We start from the raw sequence: 26,151 nt of genomic DNA on the forward strand, positions 1-26,151 counted from the left end.
AATTGACTACAATTAGAATATTATTTGCCAATAACCGATAAGATATAAGCGATGTTACGGGTAATAAAGAATAAATGATACATAATGTCATTTTGAAAATATTAATAAGAAGTTCATTTACCTACCTACCTAAATGTAAAAAAAATACTATTACATAATATATCATGATAATCAAGGTGTCTGAAATTATTATTCATTGATAGTAGTATTAAAATTCTTTATTATTACTATTGGCAATGAATACACATATAATATTGCAATAAATGTCTATGCTATTTGAAATGTCACATTACTGTTCGATGTTTTCTAGGATTTTCACAAATTCTAAATTTGAAAATATTCTGACACGTCAACTAAATAAGCAAAAGAAAACAAATGACAATCATTAGTCTATTAGTTTGACAGATAAAAAGCAGTGACATGGTTTTAGATTATAATTTTGTAGTAATTAGTGAGAAAATATGCATTTATTTCTTGTGGTACGCCAATGTGCTGCTTACAGATTTGAATAGTTTTGTGGAATATTGATTCAGATTTGTGAAATTTCGATTAAAAATAAAGTATTAAGCGACAATACAATCAATTTGCAGTAGATGAACAGTAAAGTAGCGAAAATGTACGGATATAAAACTCTATATTGTGTCGAGTTTTATGAGATTGTGCCGGATTCAAATGGAAGTAGATTCGGGACTCCAAAAATTGAAGTGAATTCCTTTAATAATCAACAAAATGGTATTTAAATAAAAAATATGGTGCGTTTTCCAAAATCTCTTAGGATAATAATATATAGGAGATATATGAAAATTAATAAGTGAATAATTATTTGAAATATTTATGTACAATTTTATTTCGATATTGCAGGAAATAATATTTTCACATCTTAATAGTATCGTGGAGAATTGAAGTATAAGAAGGCGTACCTAATATTATAATCTAACAAACAAGGTAATATAATTTAATTCGTCTAACATGTATATTATTATCATATTATGTTACATTCCCTGACATAATCTATTAATACAGTATTTTACCTCTTGTTCGATCAAAGGGATCAGAGTGAGTTGTTATGGGCAAATTCAATGTAAATAATAATATTGAGGTTAAGCAGGAATTTACAATACGTCACAACCAGAGATGGCTTGTTAAACACCAGCAATAAAACGCTTTAGGATGGAATATTCGAAGGTAATTAAAGGTATTAACATGCCACTGCCAGGATTAGTGAAGTAACGCCCTCTTGATACTGCCCATCTTGATAATGGCCGTCATTTAAAGATGACAGAAAATTTGATCAGTATATATTATTATAAGCACAACATACTATCTAATATATAATATATTATATATATCTTTTTTCTATGTCATAATATCCGTTATAGGACATCAGCAATGATTTTGGCCATCTTTTTCATCTGTGTTTGTGATTTTATACCGTAAGAGTACTGAAGTTATACCAGTATCTGAGATTAGGCCATAATGTTTTTATTCTTTTAGGGTCTTTTTTTTTCTCTTTTCTCGTATTTTTCTCCAGTTATTTGGACGTTGTATATATATGAGTGGTTATGCGTCCATTATATTCCATTAAAAAGACTCGCTATCTATATGTTTATCGTGTGCATCATTTTTTCAAGATGGCAGCTCAAAAACTTGGATGTTTTATTGTGACCCCATACTAAACAATGTTCAAATATCATAATGATTATACAATTTGCAGAATAAAAAACTACCTTCCTACTAGTGGTATGCGGTTTATAGATTCTGTAGTCGAGCATCCCTATAAACAGTGGCACAAAGACCCGACACACTGAATGATTTTGAGGTCTCCAACGATAGCAAAATTAACAATATAATTTTTATTTTATAAATAAATCCATGCATTCTAATGATGTATTTTTTTTAATTTATGGAATGGCGGAAGGCGCAAGAGTTGGCAATAGATCGAAGGAAGTGGAGCAAACTTGTGCTTGCCCTATGCTTCAATGCTGGGTCGAGACAGGGTGGAAGAAGAAGAAGAAAAAGTTATACAAACATATATTTTTTTTGCATTTTATCAAATATCTGTCGTGGTGTTGTGGGTATCAGGTTTGAATCCTGGGTCTCGCAAATACACATATTATTTTTCAATTTGTGTTTGGAGTCAGAGTATGGATCCAATAGGTTGAGCAAGTGGCAAGTGCAGGTAGCAAGATAAGTGGCAAAAATCTGTTAATAGAAACCTCAACTCTGTAGAAGCCCATATTACGATCCTATTAGGATCGGAAATGGTCATAAGAAAAAAAAAAGTTAAAAGACGAATTTTTAAATAATATATACAGCAGTATAACACCTACAAATTTACTATTGAGTTTAATAACTTTCATTAACTTATGTTAACAAATATAATGTAATGTAAATAAATAAATTATACTGAAGTTAATGGCGCCACCAAACCACACCCACCTCGCATCACATCCGGTCTTGATCGGACGTATCACAAGATCCTACGTTGTATGTGAAGCATCATTTTTTATGACTAGGAATGTCTTAGGAGCAGTTACTCAAGACTACGATCAAATTAATTGTTTTTTGACTGAAGTTACATGACTTTAGGTTAAGAGTATCCATGGGAGACAGGAGCACATAGAGGTAAAATTAAAAATTGTAGTAAGTAACAAAAGCTAATACAAAACTGTCGAACAATCTATGTAAAGAGATCTTCACGTTTGCAATATGACGCTGCAAATTTTCTAAATGCAACACAATTATAATCTTCAATCAAAATATTTCAATAAACATATCAATATAATAAGCTTTCATTGCTGAGACAGTGCGAGACATTAGCGCCGCCAGCGAAAAACATTCATACCCATAGCATCCACTGACAAAGATGTTTGAAGGCATATAAAATTCACAAATTTTCCGTTAAGTTGCTATATTACATTATATTAACAGCACATGATCAGAGCGTCACTGAAATTAACACCGTTGAATGATAGTCGAGTGTTTCGTTCTGTTAAATCTAAATCGATATTATTAAAAAAATAAACACACTAATTTTGAAAATGGACACTTTTAGATCTTGGTATGATTTAATATTATTGTAATAATATTATGCATCATGCCGCTGCCTATAAATATTCTATAAATCATTAAATATGTACATAGTATGATTATGTATATATTGCACATTTCATCGGTAAATTATATTTAAGTATATTTTTTCTACTGGTTATATATTATAATATTGGGTATTATTCATGTCAAATACTTAAATTACGGCACTGGAACAACTAGACGCAGCACTGTAGAATGAAATAAGAAGTTCCTTACAATTTGATACATAAAGTAGACGATGAGTTTTAATCAGTTTCTATTTACTAATTAGTAGTTTTAAATCATTCAGATTGAGAATTAGTATGCCTGACGCTTTATATAAAAATAAAAGAACTCTTTTATCGTTGGTACTTAATTCAATCATTATTTACGTGTGCGTATTTAAATTCTCACCGAGTATTAATTTACTAACATCAATTTATTTTCGAATTTCATTCGATTGCGTACCACCCAGTTGTCCCGGCGCCGAATCGTCCTAGACCCTAAATTACCTACAGCGATATGTTTAGAATAATATACCCTACGTAGATAATATACACCCTTACCAACAGAAGTCACCGTATACCACTACCTGCTACTAGAAAATTAATACAAATAATATTTTTTGTTTTTCTCTGATGAGTTGAAACTTTTTAAATTTGTTACTCGTATCTTGGATTTTATAGTCGATAAATTTTACACATTCAATGCATTATAACGGAGCAGGCTAAATGCGAATGGATAAAATATAATTAACGAGATTTTATTTAATTTATTTAAATTTGTTCTTTCATATATAATTCAGTGGATGGCTGACTTCTCTTACGAATATTGTCTTTAAAGGATCTTCGAATTATCTTTAAGAGTAGACCGACGTTTAGTAGTCATATTGTTTCCATTTTGAAACAAGGCTCCCGTGGATGTTGGAGTTTGTCTTGCGTACTTCCCGGATCTTTTCGGATATTACAATGTTAAAGCATCTTTATAATCTAATAACTGTCTCAGCAGTGCCGTAACTAACATTTTATGTGCCCTGTTCAAGGTTTTATTTTAAACCTCTCAATGTATTGTTGCGAACAGTATTAATATAATAAATCCGGTTAGTTAATATTTTTTGTATTTGCAATAAACATATACCAAATGTCTTATCATTAATAACATAGACTAATAAACTCCTGGATAAAGGTTTCTCCAAGATGATTTAATTTAGTCATGTTCTATGCATTGTTGTGTATTTATTTTGGCAAAATAAAAACATATCGTCTAATCGACTAATATGTTCTGTCTATTTATATTTAATGATTTTAACGAATTCTGTTAAATTGAATAATACTATGTTACGCTAAAATTATGAACCTTGCTTCCACTGAGGATCCACATTTCACACGCGTAAGTGATTACGAGATATTACATAGACTGGTCTAAGACCTAAAAAACATACGTGCAACCGAAAAAGCATTCAGTATACATTTATAATCTCAAAAAAATATGCTAGAGTAAGATAAAAGACATAATATGAATGACAACTTTGGAAGCTAGAAGTAAGGCCGGTAAATATTGGTTTCACTTAGGTATGTGCTTAAGGCAAAATATGGAATACGTATTGATGAAATACATGGTTTTTTATCTGAATTTTTCATTTTTTTTAGAATTATTGCTTTTGTATTATATGCTTTTTCATACAAGGTGGTTGTTAGTAATTTTGAACAATCATAAACACACAGGCTTAGAGAAAATCACATAAATATTATGTCGTCGCCGGGAATCGAACCCAGAACTCTCGGGTGGAAGGCCAGTTACAGTTAATTTGGTATAAATGATGTATTTAGTATAAATCACAGCGGACTTGTTAATCACTAATTAATTACCACATTTAAATAACATTCTAATTATATATACTAGCCATCTAATGGGCAACGTAATAGTTGTGTTGGACGCAAGGAATGAGTTATCTGTACTGTGTTTAAATTTGGTAGCCGTACTTAGATGTAAGATTTTTGTCAATGACATACAGTTGGCTATAGGTACTAGATTTGACCAGCATGGAAAGGAAGGCGGTCATTATTGACGTCAAAGGACGTAAGATACTACGTTTAAATGGAGTGTCATCATCAACAAAGTCACTGAATTTACCATGACGTTTAATAACCGCAAAATCGTTTCAGAGATAGAACATTTTTGACAACGCTTGTTATTTATGTGATAACTATCATCAGTTATGAGACAAATGACATTAAAAATGATAATAATATTATGTCGGTTAATATCGTGTTTTTTGGTTTTTGGTAAAAATTTGGTCTGATTATTATTATTTTTCAATATTATATTATTCTTCTCTTAATACCTTTTAAGTATTGTACTGTCAGTCAGATAAAATGTAAAATTATTTTCATTTATCCAGAGAAGTCAAGTAATAATAATTGGCATTCAGTTTGTAAAGTTAGGTTACAGATTTTTTGCTATACCGAGCACAGCCGACTTCATTACGAAAATGCTAAGGGTTGAATAAGTTGGCTGTCATAACAATATGACAATAGAAAAGTAGCAGTGGGGCACATAATTCATCATGTCCAATCCAGTCTAGTGTATTTAAATATTGTTATAAGTACTACAAATTAATTTTATGCTAAATTCTATAAGTATTACTAACAGAGGTCAGCAACCTTTTTAGACTTATTAACTACATTCAACCTTTATTTTAATAAGATAACTCCAAGTGTCAAAATAAAGTGCCTGAATAATGAAATCATTTTTTTTTATTGTTTTAATATACCAGATATGAAATAAACATAGTTTATAAAAGTAAAACCGAATATAATTACTATTCTTGAGTAATACTGATGTTTCCCTACTTAATATTACCTTTTTAAAGGTGAATAGTCCGCCACCTAAGGTGAAACTTTTTAAAGGTGAATATACACCTACCGGAAAAATACAAAGCTTGAAATTTGGTATTTTTTTAATGATTTAAATTGTAGTATTTTAATTAATAAATACGTATCTAAAAACTTTTCAAAGCAACATATTATATATTATTTAAAGTCAAGCATAATATCTAAAAAATCGTTATAAAATGTGAATTCTTTAAAAAATCCTATTTTATTAATATATATTATTATATTATGGTCATGTTTATTATTAAGTTTTATTTAATGTATTGAAATGATTATTGACTAATTCATAGTTTTAAGTAACTTGCAATCGTTTTTCTTATATGTACATAATGTGGTTTCAAACAACTATTATCTTCTTTGAGAAACAAAAAAATTAATCCTTGGGTTTTTTGTTTACATCGATAAAATTGTTGTATATTTTTTAAGAAAAGTGCATTTTTGGAGATTTAATTTTGCTATTATTCTAAAAAAATCATAAATGTATTTTGTTTTGATATGTCATTGATATATTAATTAAAATCCTTTAAAACATTTATATTTTGCTTTTTTATCAGGGAAATTCTTAAATCCTATTGTTAAAGATTTATTTTATAAATCTTCAATAAATAACCAAGCAATCGGCCATTTATGTTGTACGGCATCCAAATGCAGATATAAGTCAGCAACATAAAACTTATGTAAATTCTCTTTAAACACAATACGTTTCATCTATTCAACATTACGATTATAGTCAAGTTTCATTAACATAGTCAATTATTTATAGACTAAGGAAAAAACATCCCTGAGCCGCCAGTTGCCGATCCCTGCCATATATTGGTACATTTTTGAAGAAATCTGATGATACGATTATAATATTGTTTGTATCATTAATTTAACTTAATATAACGCAAATTTTTAAAGTACATTTTCTACTTTTCTTAATTATATCTGGACCGATTGTAAGTGTAATTGCTTTATATTTTTGTGTTATGTTAATAATTTAGAATATTTGGTTTAGTGTCAATGAGGTGTTATGAAATATCAATATCCGATATCATTAATTTAAATTTAATCGTTATTGACATATTATTATTGAATATATATTATTGGATGGATAATTCAACATATTGGTTGATTATCTGTCACATTTTAAATTTGTTTTGATAAAAAAATGCCTGTTGTATAAATAGTATTTAGTTAAAAATGTCCCTTTGAGGCGGACGAAACCAGTCCAGATATAATTAATAAAAGTGGCAAAAGTCCTATAAAAAATGCGTTTTATTAATTAAATTAATACTACAATGCATTTCCACCATGGATTGACAGTTAAGGTAAGGTAAGGTAAGTCAGTATTTGACTAATTCATAGTTTTAATATTTTTTATATCTATTTTAAAAAACATCGATTTTTATAAAAAATATAAATGTGTATAACTTGAAATCCTTTTTATTTATATCAAATCAAGCTTCAATATTAGGACCATACATAAATAAAAATTTTCCGCTAGGTGCCTCTTTAAAAAAGGCTAAGTAGAGACTTCACCTTAACACGATAAAAGAAATACTATTTTTTGTTATCGTGTTCTTTACTATTACGGATTGTGACTAATAATATTAACATCCTTGTATATTCGCATACAAACATCTCTCCAAGCTCACCTGTGTTTATCCATCCATATAATTGAAATAATAAGGGGATTCGTAGTGTCCTTTATCTAGCCGGACCATCGAGTTGGGAATATTCCTCTTCTTGTATTGTCCGCAAATAATGAGCCTCTCCAAAGCATCTATTCTGAATAAAAACTTGTTATTTAATATTTTTGTTTCATAGAATAGCATAATATAACACGTAGTAACATGTAGAGCGAATGTTTGATTTTTTTGAGAATACATGTTAGTTCAAAAGATCAGCGCAGGATTTCTCCAGGTAGGATGAAATTTTTGGGAACGCCTGTAATTTCAGTGATAACCATTATCAGTAATGAGGTACCTATATAATATGACGAGACTGTTAACTATTTACCCAATTTATGTAGGTATGGATTGAACAAATTAATACTACATATGAGGGGAGATAGAAAAAAACGGCAGTTCCTATTTTTTTTTTAAATGTTTTCAAGTCAACTAAAGTATTTCATTTCTCTTTATAAGTTTATTTTGTAAAATAAACATTATACAATACTCCATATTATAATTTAAGGAAGCAAACAAGAGTGAAAGATGTGATAGAGGTCACCAAATTGATGAAATGGCGGTGGTCCAGACATATCGCACGGCGAACGAACAACCGCTGGACGAATACAGCCATTCAGTGGTACCCGAAGGGCATTAAGCGGCCACAGGGGCGCCCCAAAACCCTCTGGATTAATGAACTTGTCAGGTTTGGTGGAAGTACGTGGCAGAAAAAAGCAAGAAACCGAGAAGAGTGAAGGGAACTGGGGGAAGCTTTCATCCAACAGTGGATCGACCCCGGCTGAAAATATATATAATATATACATATTATAATTAATAAACAATATTGAAAAAAGAAAAAAAAATCTATAAACTCATATTTTGTATATTTATCATTGGAATGTGCTTTTTCAAATGTGTTATTAATTAGGTAATACCGAAAAAAATGTGTTTGCACGAAAATAAACTGCCAATTGTATATTACCTACCTTTTGAATTGAGATGATTGTGTCCAGTTTCCTGTCATTTTCCGCAAAGTCCCTTAAACCCTAGAATCACAGTACATTTTGTTTTTGAAGATGCAAATTTATTGTATAAAAAACTTGTTTTGATTTGTGATACAACAGTATGACAATGCAAAATGTTTTATCTTAGTGTTGGCGTTGCAGAAAAATTTAAGAGTAAGAATTAAAAAAAAAATTATGTGACTGACGCTAATTTTTAATAATTATTTTCAACTTTATTTCATATAATATACAACCAATATCTGTATATTATAAAGAATGGTGTTTTTTTATTTTATTTATTATATTATATAAGTAATAAAATAGTGTTTATGTATTACTTGTGATGGCAGATGCGACTTACGATTCACTTCGTAATATTTGATCGTATAAAACGGCTCATAGAAAAACTTTAAATCGCCAGCTGAAACATTTTCGCAAGCTACATATTCGAGTTGTTAATACTAGCATTAGTATCTTTAAACTTATTTTAGATAGTACTTTTTAAAGTTGTTCATACTAGTATAAGTATCTACCAGTGTGAAGGGTGGAGGTAGACTGTTAACATCCGGCATAGATAGTGCACACCAAACTTTGCCAGTCAGACGTATTTGTTTTCATTGAACTAAGACTACAAATAATTACTGTAGATAATGTTTGTATGTTTTTTAAATTCGATTGAGCTCTGCTTAATCTAAGCTACAGTAGATAATAATCAAAAATATGTTTGTTTATCTATAATACATTAAAAATTATACTATTACACCATACATAATTTTAGATATTTTATAGGTAAAAGGATATTTTTTTATCATAATGCTTTGTATCTACTTATATATTTCAGGGCAAGAGGGATGTTCAGACTTTTTCTACTTAAGATAATAAGAGGAAAATTTACCATGTAGCAAAAATAAAAATGCGATATTTTAAATCAACATCGTGTACTTTACATATTTTTATGTTTACGTTGGTAGATTTGCAAACGTGAAAATTACAATAGGTACAGTCATTATTTTGATGCCGCAGATGCAAATAATTTTCATGGGACATACAAGCGTAATACCTATTACAATAAAAATAGACTTACCCATTATTTTTTTTCAGCTGTCATTCAATTGTAAAACTTTTTATCAACATGGTTTGAAAATGTCAAACACAAATGTTATTCTGACATGATAACATAATATTATATTTTATTTTATTTACACCAATGTCAACTCGAAAAATATTGAGCGATTGTTTTTGTTTTGAAAATATCACGTAGAATTGACATTAAATTTGAAAATAATGACATGATATTAGTGACAAAAAAATAGTTTCGCAGCTCGAGTGTTGATTGGCTAGACCATGGTTAGGCTCTGATTGGTCATTGAACTGACCTTGTATCATTGCTTCGTGTGTGATCGTTCTGCCATCTATTAAAGTAATTGAGAATTTCTGATGTTATAAGTGGTCACGATCGCTGTATGAAAGATATGTACATCCCCTGGCGCTAACCAGATACAGCGAGATAGAGGACACTTAGGTTGTGGCGATTTAAAAAATAATTAATACTCACATCATCATAATTATTATCTTACACATTTTTTACACTATCCACTTGAAATTAATTTAGATAACTGCCTTGTACACAGAATTGATCTAACAATTATCGGAGTTATCGCAATTTAAGAAAAATAACAAACATACGTCACGGCGTTAACTAGTTGGAATAGAGCTGGTGTATGTATGTCTTAGGGCCAGCTTACAAATAGTAATAATTTGGGTAGTTCATTGAAAGCTATTTTTTTGTATAAAGGATTATAAAATAAGAGATAATAAATATATACTGAACTTTTCTCCCAATACGTTGATGGTAATGTATGTTGCACCATTTTGTTGAAATCAACATTTTTCCGACCAAAATCACCCAATTCATGCCAGTTCATTAATTTCTGTAGTATTCTCCATTGCAGTGGCTGCATTGTTATGTTTTCGGCAACGGAAATCCTTACCAACGGGCTCCGATCCTTCTCGTGATCCAGTGGAAGGTTCATGTTAGTAATAAGACTCGATGGATGTTAATCTTCAGAGATGTTTATTCGTCAATACTCAATTTACAATTACATGGTGTATAAATAAAAGGGAAAGAACTCAATAGGGTTCGATCCGCAGTGAAACAACTCGGTGAGCAGAGCTGAATTATGTTTGAACAAGTTGAATTGTCCGAGATGAATGAATCCAAGGATCATTTACAATAGTATTAATATGAAATAGTAAGTAAGTAATATTAGTGATGCTTAGTTCATGTACAAGGGTTTATATGTGTGTAGTAACACAGCTAGATAGGGTGGATAAATTGGGGTTGATCAATAATATAATATTGAGTAGGTACATCGTAATAGTCGAAATCACATCGATCGAATATTCTTAACAATAGTACATTATTAGTAACTTAGGGTATCGATGAATCAACAAAAGACAATTTATTATTGTCATTGGGGAGATATTATACAGAGGGGTGTTACAGATCCATAACAGCATTGCCATTTTCATTTTCAAAAAAATACGGTGCAATTACACCTTCAGACCATAAACCACGACAAACTGTTAATTTTTGTGAATGATGATTTAAGAATAACGTGTGGATTTTCATTACTTAAATGCGAATTGTGCTAATTTACGAAGCCATTTAATCAAAAATCAGCTTCATCGCTGAAGATTATTTTTTCATGAAAATATAATGGGTCTGTTTCAAGTTGCTCTAAAGCCCAATCAGAAAAAATTGACCCACCAAATGGTTATTTGGCTTAAGTTCTTGTAATACTGTATTTTATACGTCTTAAAATGCAAATCTTTATGAAGAATATCCCATGTAGTGCCATAAGAAAGTACAATTTCTTGAGAACGACTTGTATTTATTGATTATTCTGGATTTTAATCAAATCAAATCACAACATCAATATTTTCAGCGGTACGTTTACGTTTACACAAACATTACTTTTTGACTCAAAATTTTCAGTTAAATTCGAATAATAAGCTCTGACCATAAATTTTACGTAATGCCCGAAACATAGCTCGAATGGATTCATTTTTGTTGTTTTAAATTTTAACAATTTGTATACGCTGTTAGTACAACCGTGTATTCCTTTCATGATGATTTTCATTTTGTCCATTTTGGTGATAAAAAAATAGGTGTTATCATGTTTTAAAAATATATAAGTAGTTACTAGTTTGTCCTTAGTACTAATTTGATAACGTTTACTTACGTTGTAGTAGCGGCAAAGCCATGGGTTACGAATTCTGGACCCACGTCTGGGAAAATTTGACTTTTGTTTCGTCCATACTATTCCCACCCTGTGTAGATGTATGCGCCATATTTGAGTAAAAAAAATAAAAAAAAAAAAGGATGTTTATAAATTACCTAAGTAAATGATATTATTAGGAGTTACGTAAAAAGTCTATTTTTGCACCAAAGTAATACGTAAGGTGAAATGAAATGAAAAGCCACGTGCCCAAATGGTTTTCCTTAATACTTACTAATGGATGAAGGACCTGTAATTTTCTTTTCGTAAAAATAGTTGTTTTGGGCCTAATTGCTTAGCAAACTTATTAGATGGCTTACTAAGTAACAAACTAGTATTTTAATATACTGTTTACGTGTGGTAAATATATTTCTTTATTAATTATCTTCTACAAATTATTAATAATGTATTATTATATTGTGGAAAAGGGTAGATTATATTTCCAATCTCGCTCAAAACTTCTTTCGGATTTTCAACCACGAAATGAATATACTCACATTCGGCATAGTGGCTGAGGATCCGCCTCTAAAGTTATGCACGCAAGCTAAAAAACTGCATCCGGAAAATTCATATTACTTATTAATATATTTTTTTTAATAATTTATTATAGTTTCCATACAGAGCTGACTTAAAATAAATGCTGGCTTAGCAAAAATAATGATTTTATTGTATGAATGGATGATTGTGGAGGCCAATGGTAATTTATGTATTTATTTGTTTGTTTGATTTATAGTATAGTATTATAGAAAAGAGTATTATGGCGTTATAGTTATTTGCCAATCTATAATACATAATAAAATTTAAAAAAAAATATGTCAGCATTATCCGAAAGGTAACTTTGAAAAATGTCGCTAAAAATAAAACCGAAAATTATCTTCCTGTTTCGGCTGCGCATATAGAAATAAACAAATTTACAAAACAACACTGTCACGCTAGCCTTGGATAGTGTGATTTTGTGTGATATTGTGTTTATGTTTCTAGAATTATTAATATAAATATAATATCAATATCCGATAGGTAAACTACGGTCAGTACAAATATGGTGAAAATTAGTTAAAAATGATTAAATTAAATATTTCGTTCTTTATAATCTGATGAAAATCAGTAACTTATAATGTATTTAATAAAAAGAAAAAATGTTTTTGTGGGAAGTTTTACGAATGTCGTTTTGGACATTAAGTAAAACTTTAAAATCAGAAGGAACACTAAATAAAAAATATAGGTATATATTTTGAAAACTGATGTGGGTGCTTTAATGCGCGAAAAAGCACTAATTTATCTCTCTTCGTCATTAAAATGGAGTTACTGTAGCCTCTCGGATACAGAACGTCTCTCGGCTATTTGGTGAGAAGAGATCCGAGCTGACTGTAGAAATTTCTGGTGGCATCGAAGGGAGGATGTGGCGAAGATGTGAGCCTTCCAGATGGAGCGATATTATCAAGAAAGCGACTTTATCAACAATAACGGAAGTAACAAGATCAGCGCAGAATAAACTCAGACGATCACCATCCGAAGTAATGAGGTAAAGGATATTGTATGGTGAAATAATTTTACTGTAGGGGAAAAAATAATTATTTAAAAATAAATAATTGTATTTCTTTTCCTGCAGATTTATAAATTAAACTTCAGTCATTCCCCTGGGTATTTAAATGACAGCGGCGTCTTTCATTTGGTTATATTATATACTATAGAATATAGACCGATATCTTTCTTGTCCACCTTCAATATTTCCATTGATAAGTAATCAGATAGTAAGTAAGATAAATAATCTGAATAATTTCCGAATATTACCAAATAACCATACAATCTATCTGAATACACAATGGTTTGACACATAATTATAATATATTCTTAAATTCATTTAAAGAGAAATAGTCCTTGATTTCATAGAAAATATGTATATTTGTGTTAATCTATACAGCCCATAAAAATGCGTATCAAAATTTTAATAAATACAAACTGAGCATATTATTGGAATGTGTTTATAAATAAACCACTAGCGGCATCTGTAGTCATGCGATTAAATAATGTTTAATATAATAATAAATTTTTAGTGATATGGTAGTAAATAAATCGAAGATTCTAATAATTCCGTCACAGTAAATCATATAAATTTTACAAAGCCTTCTGCCCTCATTATTATTACATGAAACTTAGTATCAATAATATATAAAAGGATGACAATGATGAAATAATTATTAAGGTTTCAACATAAATAACTAGATAGTATTATCAAGGGAATACATTTTATGAAAATTTTTACTATGTGTGGGGGTCAATAACCCCAGGCCATGTCAGCAAATGGTCTGTGATTACAACAACGTGGTAATCAGCGAATTGCTCAATTAACACATATCACTTCATCGATGGTCAACACATTCTGCAAATGTGACATACGTCAGTGAAGGTCGAGAACCCCAAGCCTTGTCAGCGAAAAGGGGCAGACAGCATATTACCCAACTGTGACTTACATCAATAATAGCTTGCCGCAATTTATCGAATATTCATTTCAATAAATACAGAGTCACGGTTGATTGGATATGGCACTCACATGTCACCAACATGCCTCGGAAGGTAGTACTCACTTAGAAAACGCCTCGAACTGAGAAGACCTCACCGCGCGTTACTCTGCACGGTAACTTTGCAGCTGTCACTGTATTTATCGATCAGTCAGTAAACGCTCACCTCGGTCCCCTCGACAACCTTCGGTCTTTTCATTCTCACCTTCATCACTCCCAAAGTGGTGACCCGACGTGATCATCGAAGCCAAGATCGCCACTGCCATATTATAAATGCGGTTACTTAATTTAGATATTTTTTAATAATATATGTAAGTGTCACCAAAATGGTAGTTAGAGATATAATTTGCCGTTATCATTATGTGTAACGTGCTTCATAACAAAATGACATTTTTCGCACTAATGTCTTGAAAAATGTGCGTCTGAGATTTCAAATTTCTGCTTTTGAGAGTTGTGTGAAATAAAATGTGGGGCGGATTTTTTCACTGAGGCTATTTATCTTGTGATGTCACTTGTGAAAACTCGTGATCTTGTGTAGTTGATGAGGTTTGTTTTAGGAGAAATCGCAAAAAGTTTTGCAGAATGATTCCCGCGAGAATAGTTTCGCCATATCACTGAAGAGTTTACTTGCTAACGATACTTGGAATGTATAAAAAATTAGAAGTGCTCATAGCCTATGTAGATAAAAAGTACATTTAGTATATTTTATTTCGTTTGAAAGCTTTTAAATCGCGCCTTTTAAAGCTTCCGATTAGATGCCGGGCACATCTGGATGATTTGTGATGTTACCGAGGAAACTTTTATGAATAATAAAATCAATGAATATTACACTTTTATTTATACAATCAAAGATATTATCAAGAAAAATCGACACAATAATAAAAGAACAGTAAAATTTAAAAATAAAATCATTTATTTTTTAATCTCAATAATAAAACTATTAACTATCTATATTAAAAAAAATATATTTTTATAATAAATTATAATGCATTTTTTTCTTATTAAATCATTGATTATATTTTTAATAATTATGGCAATTTAAAAGAAAAAAACAAAATATATTTATTAATAAAATGTAATAACGTCCTGATATCCACTACATATAAAATATTTTTATATTTATATACACACAATAATTAGGTTATATTCCACAACAGTAATATTGTGAAAATATTAATATTTTACGAAACTTATTAATGTGAAAATGAAACATGTGTTGTAAATATTTTTTAAATGTGGTGAATATCAAGTGTGGGATATTTTTTAAATACAGTAAACTCTGAATTATTTGAAAAGAAAAAACAATATCTTCAATTTAAAATCCTGTTTTTCAAATACATTAAGTACTATATTATTTTTAAAACTTTTACAGTTTTAGTATTTGAATAAATAAATAAAAATATTTAAATCATGCAAGTAGTTTTGTAATATTTTTTTTTAATTATCATTTAAAATAGCAGTCCAGTGTTATGATGTTATATTAATTTTAGTCAGCTCGTAAAAAATGGTTGTCATTTAAATTGATAGCAGCTTATATTATGTCATTTATATTTTTGTCAGTAAATGCTACCGCCCATGACAACAGCCAGTCGGTGCAACTCAAGACGACGGCCACTAGATGAGCATAACCACACACAGTCTATGTGGATTGTGTACTCTTTAGGTATGCAAAGAGATGCAGTGGGGTAAAGCGGGGTGCCGCTGCATAATAAGGTAACGTACGGTACGCACAAAGGTTAGAGGGGATCACAGTACGTTGATAACGGCTTTTGTTTAGCTCTACAACTTGCCGCTTGTAAGCCAATGCATCGCGTTGTATCGGCCGGCCGTCATCATGGGTGGTCGCTCTTATAATAATCTTACAAATGATTGACTATAAATCTTCATTCCGTATACCGTATACTTAGGTAGTTTTACTTTTAAAACATAACAAATAATTGACAACAAAAATGGGAAATAAAAGAAAACTACAATTTTTATTATTATATTTTAGTTTTAAGGTAAATAAAATGAAAATTTTAAAACAATAGTCACCTGATTTTTATGAATAAGGGAAAGATAATTAATTTTATTCTTTAATGTCGTCTTCTGGATGTATTTATAGCAATTTAAAATTTTATAAGTATATAATTATTATTTCTTTTAGTACTTATATGGAATTATTTTGTAATTTCCAATATTTTTTTTAAATACCTAGACGTTAAATTACACAGTCATAAAATTTGGCTATTTTTTTTAATTTATTGATTTGAACAATTATTTATTTACATCGTGTTTCTATATTAGAAACGAAATAAATAAAAATCAATCTCAATTCAATTTATTTTATAAACTATAAAATTGTTTCTACATTTGGTTATTATTCAGTTTTATCATAACCATTATTGACTGTTCCGGATTGATTATCGCTTGTTATAGCATTGTGACCATTTGCAGCCAAATGTTGCTTTTCTTTCCTAAGTTTTCGCAATTTTTTGATTTCGTCAACTTCGATGATGACGTAACCCACCATTCCAACTATCAACGTCACCAAAAGGATGTAAAGCTTAACACTTGTGCTAAGGTACGGAGAGTAGATATATGCGATGATAAAGCCAACGGATTCCCACAATCTGAAGTTACTGTAGGCCGCTTCTTCACGCTTTGGGAACAGAATACCGCACAGAGCTAGAAAATAATAAAAAATATAATGTAGTAAATGTTTAAAACTGAAAAATTCTACATTTTGTGATGTAATTTTTTGGGTATGTTTATTAATACCACGTACAACCACGAACTGTATGCGATGTATGATGAAACCCCCAACGTCTCATACCCAACCACCTAAGAGCTTTCTTTTTAACTACATAAACGTTGAGGCGTTAGAGGAAGCTTGCGGAAGTCAGGGTTGTTTTATAGAGGTGGCCAATAACCGCATTGCGTTATAATAGCGATGATAGTTATGATTAATTAACTCAAGTAATACCATATAGACATTAGTATTAGTGACAATAATAAGTTTTTAATATACCTACTAATTTCATAATTTGGTCACTAAAAATCAGTAAATTTACTAAACTAAGATAAGTCTTTGTTCAATGAATTGATACATAGTAACATTATTAAAGTGATAAGACTAAATGAGTACACGACATATATAATTAAGGTAGATATAGAAATAGTTTTCATATTACCTGTATATGTTATGGGTAAAATATGATTAAAATATTTAAGTACAAAGTATGCCAGTAGGTAGGCATGCAAAATTATACGCATTTTATTCCAAATTTATAGCTCGTGAACATTGACAGAAAATAACGTTATTATTTGAATAGGAATGTTTATAATAATTTGATTATTTGGGCATAATTTCTCCTCTTTCAAACAATATAAACATTAATAATTACAATCTTTTTCAGTAATTTAAAAATTATTTTTTCGCGGAATATTTTAGTTTATTAGATCAACTAAAAATATGTCGACAATTTTACACATTCAATTAATTACAAGGATTTTTGTGTTTTTTTTTTTTTGTTGAAATTGCTAGCTAATGTTTTTCTTTGGTGCCGTGGATATTGCACGTGGGATTATGCACAAAGGGAACCATGAACTGAATAAGTTTGGGAATCAATGGGTTAAACAAAAAGTTAAAATTAAAAAAGTAGGTACACACGTGCAACTTAAAAATGTCAGACTGAAAACACGGATTGTTGTTAATTTACAATGTGTATATTTTTATTTAAAAAATTATAATTTAAAAAGCGCTGTTGAGTAAAGTTTATGATCATTGCTAGTAACAAGAATCAGACAAAATGGAATAAATTTAATTCCCTAGATGAAAAGTAAACGATAAAAACTTTAGCGATCGTCAAGTAGTACAACGACGTAGTTTGAATCCACTACAAAGTTCATCTTAGGTACGAAGGTAAAGTTTTTAAGCATCGAAGTAAGCAACCAGACTCGGGCGACATCTGCTGTGAAAGCTTTGCTAGTTGGTAATAATTATGGTGAAGCTTTTATAAACTATACTAAAAAATATGGTTATTTGATTAAAATATACATTGCCATTATAGAATTCGGTATTTAATTTGGATTAAGTGTACAGTTCATAGTGTCACTGCACATATTATTTACTACATTATTATTATGGACTAGATATTAATTATGTTAAATTCTAATGGATTTAAGTTTCTATTAGAATTTAAATTCAAATTCCATTAAGTATCTTTGGTCGATAGTGATAATATTAATTGTGTTAATTGTATTTAGATAATGACACAATGTTGAGAATTTTTTTTTGGTTCTTGTCGGCTTAAGGGAAGCCAGCGGCGAACAAATTTTGAAAATCGCCGATATACCTGCTAGATTATTTTTTGTTAGGTTAAGTTGGTTTAGGTCAGGTAAGGTTAGGTTTTCATTCTTGAATTTAGGAATTTTGCCAAAATCGGTTATGAATTCTGGCGAGGTTCTTGCCTGGCTTCCCGTAAACCGACTTGTACCGTTTTCTGTACTTTAATTAATTGTAATTATAATTAACCGAAAGCATGACTTTCTCCTCGCTAAAATACTCATCTATCAACCATTGTATTATTATAAAGTATGTTTATGATAATTAAACATACTGCTAGTCTAATGTAAAAGAAAGAATTTTTACTACGTAACTTTAATATTACTAAATAAACTTTAGTAATCAACGAATATTTTTTTAAATCCTAAAGCAACATAAATTATTTCTTTAAGAATGTGATATATTACAGTATTTATTATAATATTATTTTTATTCTTATTATGCGTAATAAAGTGGTTATAATTATTATATTAGACAATAGTAGCGTTCATACTTTATTATTTTACTATTTTTTTGTGATGTTTATTGGTCTGAGATTTTCTCGAAAATACGATGTGTTATTTTAGGTTAACTGATTTTATAACATTTTCATAAATTGACGATGTAAAAATATTGAACAGAAAAAAAAACAATTTAACCAAATTTATTTTTTGGCGAATTGTATGCCTAATAAATTTTGTTGATATCAAAATATTTCCAGGATGTCAAAGTTGAGCCCATAAAAAAATGTAGGAAATAAATTGTCGAAGATATAAAAATACTTACGAGTGGTGTGTACCGTCGTTATGTGAATATTAATGAATATTTACGGAATACGGGGTATGTAAAATATTCAACGTTTTTCGTTTGTAAAATTTGGTATATTATGACATCAAACAAGCTCAAATGTATACTTTAGGTAACCTTTATCCATATATTACAAATATTTAGCAATATAAATGTATATTATTATTTATTCATTAAGCGAATATAATAATATGTAACATTTTGTCATTAATTTCAATATTGGCTTTGGTAAAACTAGATTTTTAACACAGATATAATATTTTTGTATTTATAATGGTTTATACATCAGATCGTCAGATATATTTTAATTTTTTATAGCGTTTATTTCTAGCTATCAAATAAAATCTGATAAACATTTTGTTTAAAGGGTGGTTATATTTAGCATAATTAACTTGAAAACACCTCAGATAATATACCCACGAAAAAAAAAAGACATTTGAAAAAAATACGATGCTCGACGGGAATTGAACCAATATATCTACTGGTATCACGCCAATATGCTTTAACCAATTAAGCTATGAGCCTCATACTTAATTGCGATAAGTTAACCTAGTGGATCATACATGAAAGGGAATGGGACGATTTGACACCGCGAACTGGCCTCCGCCGATTGGCCTCCGGTTATTGGCCGCCGGTACAATCGGACACCGACCCAATTGGCCTCCGGGACGATCGGACGCCGGTACAATTGGGCGCCGACCCAATTGGACACCGGCCCAACTGGCCGCCGGGAGATTGGACGCCGCACGGCTGAATTAAATGCGCAAAGGAAAAGACCTACGTAACGATTTGGTAGAGAAAGTAGACACGACACTTTAATATGCTTCTATCTACTTAGTGGTTGTACCTTATACATTTTTCGCTTATTATTGATAATAATTATTACTTATGCTTTATTCTGTTTATAAAAAGAGAAGAATTCTTTCGTCGTCAGAACTTGAAGATGTGCATAATTAAGTAAGTAATTTATTGTGTATACCTTACCTATTCATATTAAAAAAATATATATATTAATAATGAATTGGTTAGTGAAAATAATATCTTTCGGCGTTTTCTCGATTTCATGTTATTATAATTGAACTTTATATTTATTCATCATCCGTGAATAAGTATTTTGAAGTTTATGAAATTACAAACAATATAAGTAGGTAAAATACTTGAAAGGTACCTACATATTACATTATATATTATATTATTGTTTGAAATGTGTTGGTCAATCGATTTTTAATAATTAGGTACAATTTATATTAATCAAGGCGTTTACGTAATAAATAAAATAAGTCTATAATAATTAACAAACTATACCGTATTCAGTACATACATGTATTCTGTACCTACATTATTATATATTATGTTGACAAAGCGAATTTGTTTGTATGTGCATATTATTATCAATAGACTATCGTTTGAAATAGGTGTTAGGTATCTTCGGCTTAAAATTGCTTATTCCATTTTTATTACTAAACGTATTTTATAAAAAACGCGCTAACTCACATTAGATAAATTTCAAGAAAAGTTGACTAAAAAAATTCAGCACGGTGCATAGGTAAATGAATATTTTTTCATAGTGTGGTATATTTTTTTACATTATTTTTAAAATAACTGGAGTAGAGTGTACTAGATATTAATTTAAGTCGAAATGTTCATATGTTAAAAATTTATGCACTTATCGTTATATATCGTTATAAATAGGTATCTACGTCTGTTCGTCGCAGAACAGAATATGTGATGTTTCATGATGCGGTGTATCGTGTTATTAACTTATTTGATGGCAATATTAAGGTTGATTTGTTTTTTATTAACTATGTCATGTTTGTGGACCTGTTAAATATGTTAGATTTATAAATGTATTTATCATTTACTCTAATATCTACATAAGCAAATACTGTCTTTTCTACTTTCTTGTTATACTGGTTATTATTTTGTAATTAAGTCATTTTTATAATTTTGTTTAAATTACGTATTGTGGCGCATTGGTCAATCGCTGTAATACCGTTATACTCTTTCTAAATAAATAAATAAATAATTACATTATTTCATTAGCTACCTATGTTAAAAAATATTAAAAATTAAAATGACATAATAATTAATATATTTCTTACCTTTAAAAACAGCATTGTAGACGCTTTATGCTTAAACGATTTAATCGAAAAATATTGTTATAATTAATATTTATTGAGCGTTTTTACCATTTTTCAAATTATCACTACGCCCTCATTTGCAGTAAATACTCCCTATGAATGATCTATAATGCAGCCAACCACACTTCTTGGCATCTGGCAGAGGAGCAATGAAACTCAACACTCATTTTTACAACTCAATTTACGCGCGGCACGTATCTGCAACTAAATAATTTAGAATCTTCCTCTACTTAGACACGATCTCATCGAAAAACTTTGCTGGTACTCACACTTACTTCAGACTACTCAGAATATAACTGTGGAGAGGGAAAACGACGGCAATGAGGGAAGATGGTGTCGCATGTACTTAACGAGACTGTAACCGGTGTTGGAAAAACCTTTTTTATTTTTCTTTCGCCGATCGTTATGTTCCAATAAAAATACTTGATAATTCGTGATAATATTTACAATTTTTTTTATTACATCGTAACATTCACTTAAAAATCTGTGTCGCTATTTTATTTCTTTCAAATATTTATTTTTATTAAAATACAATAAAAAAATAAAGTAATTTTAATTAAACGTAAACAATAATAAATATTTCGAAAAAAATCCCAATTCGAGCGGTAGATTACTAAATTTCTAGTTTTGTTACTATATAGTAGATCACAGGCTATTTTTGAGGTTCAACATGAATGCCACATAGCAGCTATCCAATTATTGGTTTCAATTTAAAACACTTGCATGTATTATTACGTGCTGTTATATTTGGTCCTAGTATAATAATTATGAAATTAAATATCATGTTTATAAAAATATTATATGTGGTCGGTTACTATACGAAAATAGCTGCATGATAATCTATTTTACTGGTTAAATTCCTTATCTCAAAAGTTTTTAGGCCAGAATTTTAATTTTACAGTAAAAACTTCCTAATTATACTTATCGTGTACGAATCTCAAGCGATACATGATAAAACTTTAAAACACACAAAATTAGGGTGGCATGGAAATACGTAAAAAAATATAATTATACACACTATCATATTTAAAAAAATATCATATTCTGTTAATATGCAATTATTTATTATCATAATATAGTGAAAATACTGAAATAAATTACTAAACAGTTTTTGTGTTCAAATAAATATCTTAAATATTAATTAAAAATTATAAATACTCTGTTTTAAATTAATCATATTAAGCATATTATTTGTTTTTCGATATTACAGCTCTAATTAATGTACCTAATATTTTATTAAAACTATCCTTGTACCTATACTGAAAAAATATTTTAATCAAAAGAGTTTACTTAATTATATTATTTTTAATATCACTATAGATGAGTAGTACAAGAATGCTAGAATGTAGACATTGAAAATCATGAGTGCTAATTCAAAAACATAATCTGGCACAACTCTGAAAATAAACTGAGTGGGTTGGGAGAATAGTTAATATATTTTTTAAATAATATATAATATAAACATATAATCTCCTAAAATTAATCAAAACCCACCTTATTAGTGTATGCGTTATATTATTATATATTATGACTGATTTCAAATATTAACTTATTTCCAATGTATTGTTTGATCAAGCTTATATATTACAGGGCTGGAAGATTATGTATAAGGTACGTTAAGTAATTATTATGAAGGTATATTAAAAAAATATCAAATAAGCCTGAATCGACAAATTTTGATCATTTCAGGAAGGAAAGAGATGAACACATCCATTTAAAAACAAATCGCTCCCAAAAACGAAATTGATTAACAGTAATCTAAAATATTTATTATTAATTACTTCAGACGAAATAATAAATTATTCATTAGTATTGAATAAATTAAAATGTTTAAATCTCTGAATACAAACACAGTATTAAAATGTCAAAAAGCACTTTCGAAAAAAATGCAATCGATATATAACTCCAGGCATACGATGTGGGGCGATCAGGTGCTACATTATATCCGTCTACGAAGTTAACGCCTGGACGTTAAACGAAATAACCATTAGATGACTTGAAGTTATAGATCTGGCTGTATCATTGGCATATGATGAAGATTTGCTGAACACTACCAATAAAGAAGTTTTAAGACGAACCAGTATCTCAAAAAAAACTTAAAACTATTATCAAGCGCATAAAGGTCGCACAAAAAGGTTTAAACAATGTTGTACTCTTCGGTCATATTTTTAAAATGAGAAAGTTAATTTACTCCAGTTTATAAATCAGAAAAAGGTAGAGGGTAGCATAAGCGTAGGTAGGAAGAGATTCTCATAGTTACGCAGCTTCCACGATTGGTTCAATACTCATGGAGCTCGCGATAGAATACCATTATTTTGAAATAGAGAGCGTAGAACAATTTAATAGCTAATTCTTGATAGATGATAGAAGAACATTCACTTCCCGTTTAGTGATAAAGCGGAAACTGGTATCTAACAGTCTTATAAAACGAATTTGGCTGTGACGCAGACAAATTTAGCAATAATTATACTACTCGGCATTAAATGGGTGACACACTTTATTATGTGTGTTTTGTTGATATTCCTTAATTGTAATTAGATCGGTAGGGTCTGTTATGATTTGTCCATCGCGATAATATCTTTAGTAATATATCGTCTCTGTTCTGGCAGAACACACTAACTGGAGAATACTATTTTTGAGTAATTTGACTTTGAAGTTGTTAAAATGTTTGAAATGGTCTATCATGTGAGTTTATTAAGTAATCGTAAAAAGGATGACTTTAAAATAAAGACTGTTTATTTATTAAGAAGGTTTCCAGACGGTAAAGTTTGAAATAAGAAACATTTTGGTATAACTAACTCAATATGGCATTTTTTCGAATTAGTGTCTTCTGCCAGAACAGTGACGATATTATATTATACTGAATTCATATAAACTGGAAGGACAATGCATAAATCCTCATTCACTCATCGCGTCCGTCACAAGATGCACTACTATTAATTGTCACTAGTTCTTCAATCGACGTAGTCAACCGTCATTCCACTCGAATCCAGTCTATCAGTTCATTATATTTCCTGCACCCTATCTACAGCCAAAAAACGCGACATTTTATTTAATATACTACATATAACCACAAAGTTTTGAACAACCTGGTCTCAAAATTGTGAAACTGGCCTCGGGTATATGAAGCCGTGCTATCACAGTCCACGCTAAGACTATACATGATAGTTAGCCAGCAGTTAGCTGGAAGCCTGGTAGGTCTCTTTATTTTAATTCTCTAATTTATAAAAGAGTTTTTATAATTTGAACGTTGCTTATATTTATCTATAAAGTATAAACCGTGTTCTCCACCAAATTCTTATTTATTAGATTCGCGACTATCCAACCTTGACAATGTATAGTATATTATTATACCTACTATAATTTTATTAATATTGTTAGAGAAACAGAACTAGTTTGATTATATTTTATACAACATACTCGTAGACAAAGATGCGCTAATACGATAATAAAGTTGATAAAATAATTTCTTTAGAGATAGGTTGTTAATTTTTATTTATAAAAAAAGTTGGTACAGTTCGGTTATGAGGAATACAGCGGAAAACACATTTTGAAAATACCCGATATACTGGATTATTTGTAAGGTTAACTTAATCAAACCTAACCTAACCTATCCTAACCCAACCTAACCTAACTTAAACTAACCCAAACTAACAAATAATCCAGTATATCGGGTATTTTCAAAATGTGTTTTCCGCTGTATTCCTCATAACTGAACTGTACCAAAAAGTTTATACAGCTGTTCATACGGAAACGTTTTTGAACGTTAAATAATTGCATTTTTAACCCCCACAAAATCTTATTAAAACTTTTAATAGGTACACTCCTCATACTTCTTTAATATTAATTACCACATCGTAACGTAGTAATGAATGGTTATATTATAATATGCAATTAATGTTTACAAAAGCAAATCACAATAAAAGTTATTAGGTAAAATATCGCCGCGTGCAGTAAACGGAAACTGTTTTACAGCTATTTGCACTAATGCGATTGTGTGCGGATAATCAACTCGTAAACTAAGACCTGTGAGCTATTAACCAAAAATTATGACTACCTAGCAAACTGCATTTTAGTTCTACTTAGTGATTTTATCTATGAGGTGAATTTAAGATTTAAACATTTAATGAAACTGTGTTATCGTATGACCTGTTATATTATATAATATTTATGTCTTACCAATATAATACATCGAATAATCCTCAAGCATGCTTTGTAAGCATGTATTTTTTATAAAATAAATTCATTGTATTTTTGTGTATCTGAAAATATTACGAAGGCCAAAAAATATACGTAAAAAGATTGTTAGTTATGAGAATAATTATTATTATTCAATATTAAAAACACGAGGTTAAAGAATGATATTTTTTTTTATTTTAGGAAAAAATATAATTTTGAAAAACATTATACCCAAGTATTCAAAAAATACCTATAAAATGGAAAATAGTTGGAATTCCGACCATTTTCAGTTTGTC

At 29.6% G+C, this 26,151-nt stretch overlaps 1 protein-coding gene across 8 annotated transcripts in view; it reads right to left on the reverse strand.

Moving 5' to 3' along the window:
• Positions 1-16,325: 16,325 nt before the first annotated feature.
• LOC147073790 (UNC93-like protein) overlaps positions 16,326-26,151 on the reverse strand; it is a 99,475-nt gene continuing 89,649 nt past the window's right edge. For all 8 annotated transcript variants that reach the window (XM_085944562.1, XM_085944566.1, XM_085944564.1 and 5 more), the window contains one exon: positions 16,326-17,089. In XM_085944562.1, the coding sequence (XP_085800688.1) occupies positions 16,782-17,089 (308 nt within the window). In that variant the 3' untranslated portion in view covers positions 16,326-16,781. The remainder of the gene's footprint in view (positions 17,090-26,151) is intronic.

The sequence above is a fragment of the Rhyacophila brunnea genome, unplaced genomic scaffold (genome assembly GCF_057557595.1).
Source record: "Rhyacophila brunnea isolate RB1 unplaced genomic scaffold, BYU_Rbru_1.0 scaffold_17, whole genome shotgun sequence".
Classification (NCBI taxonomy): Eukaryota; Metazoa; Arthropoda; class Insecta; order Trichoptera; family Rhyacophilidae; genus Rhyacophila; species Rhyacophila brunnea.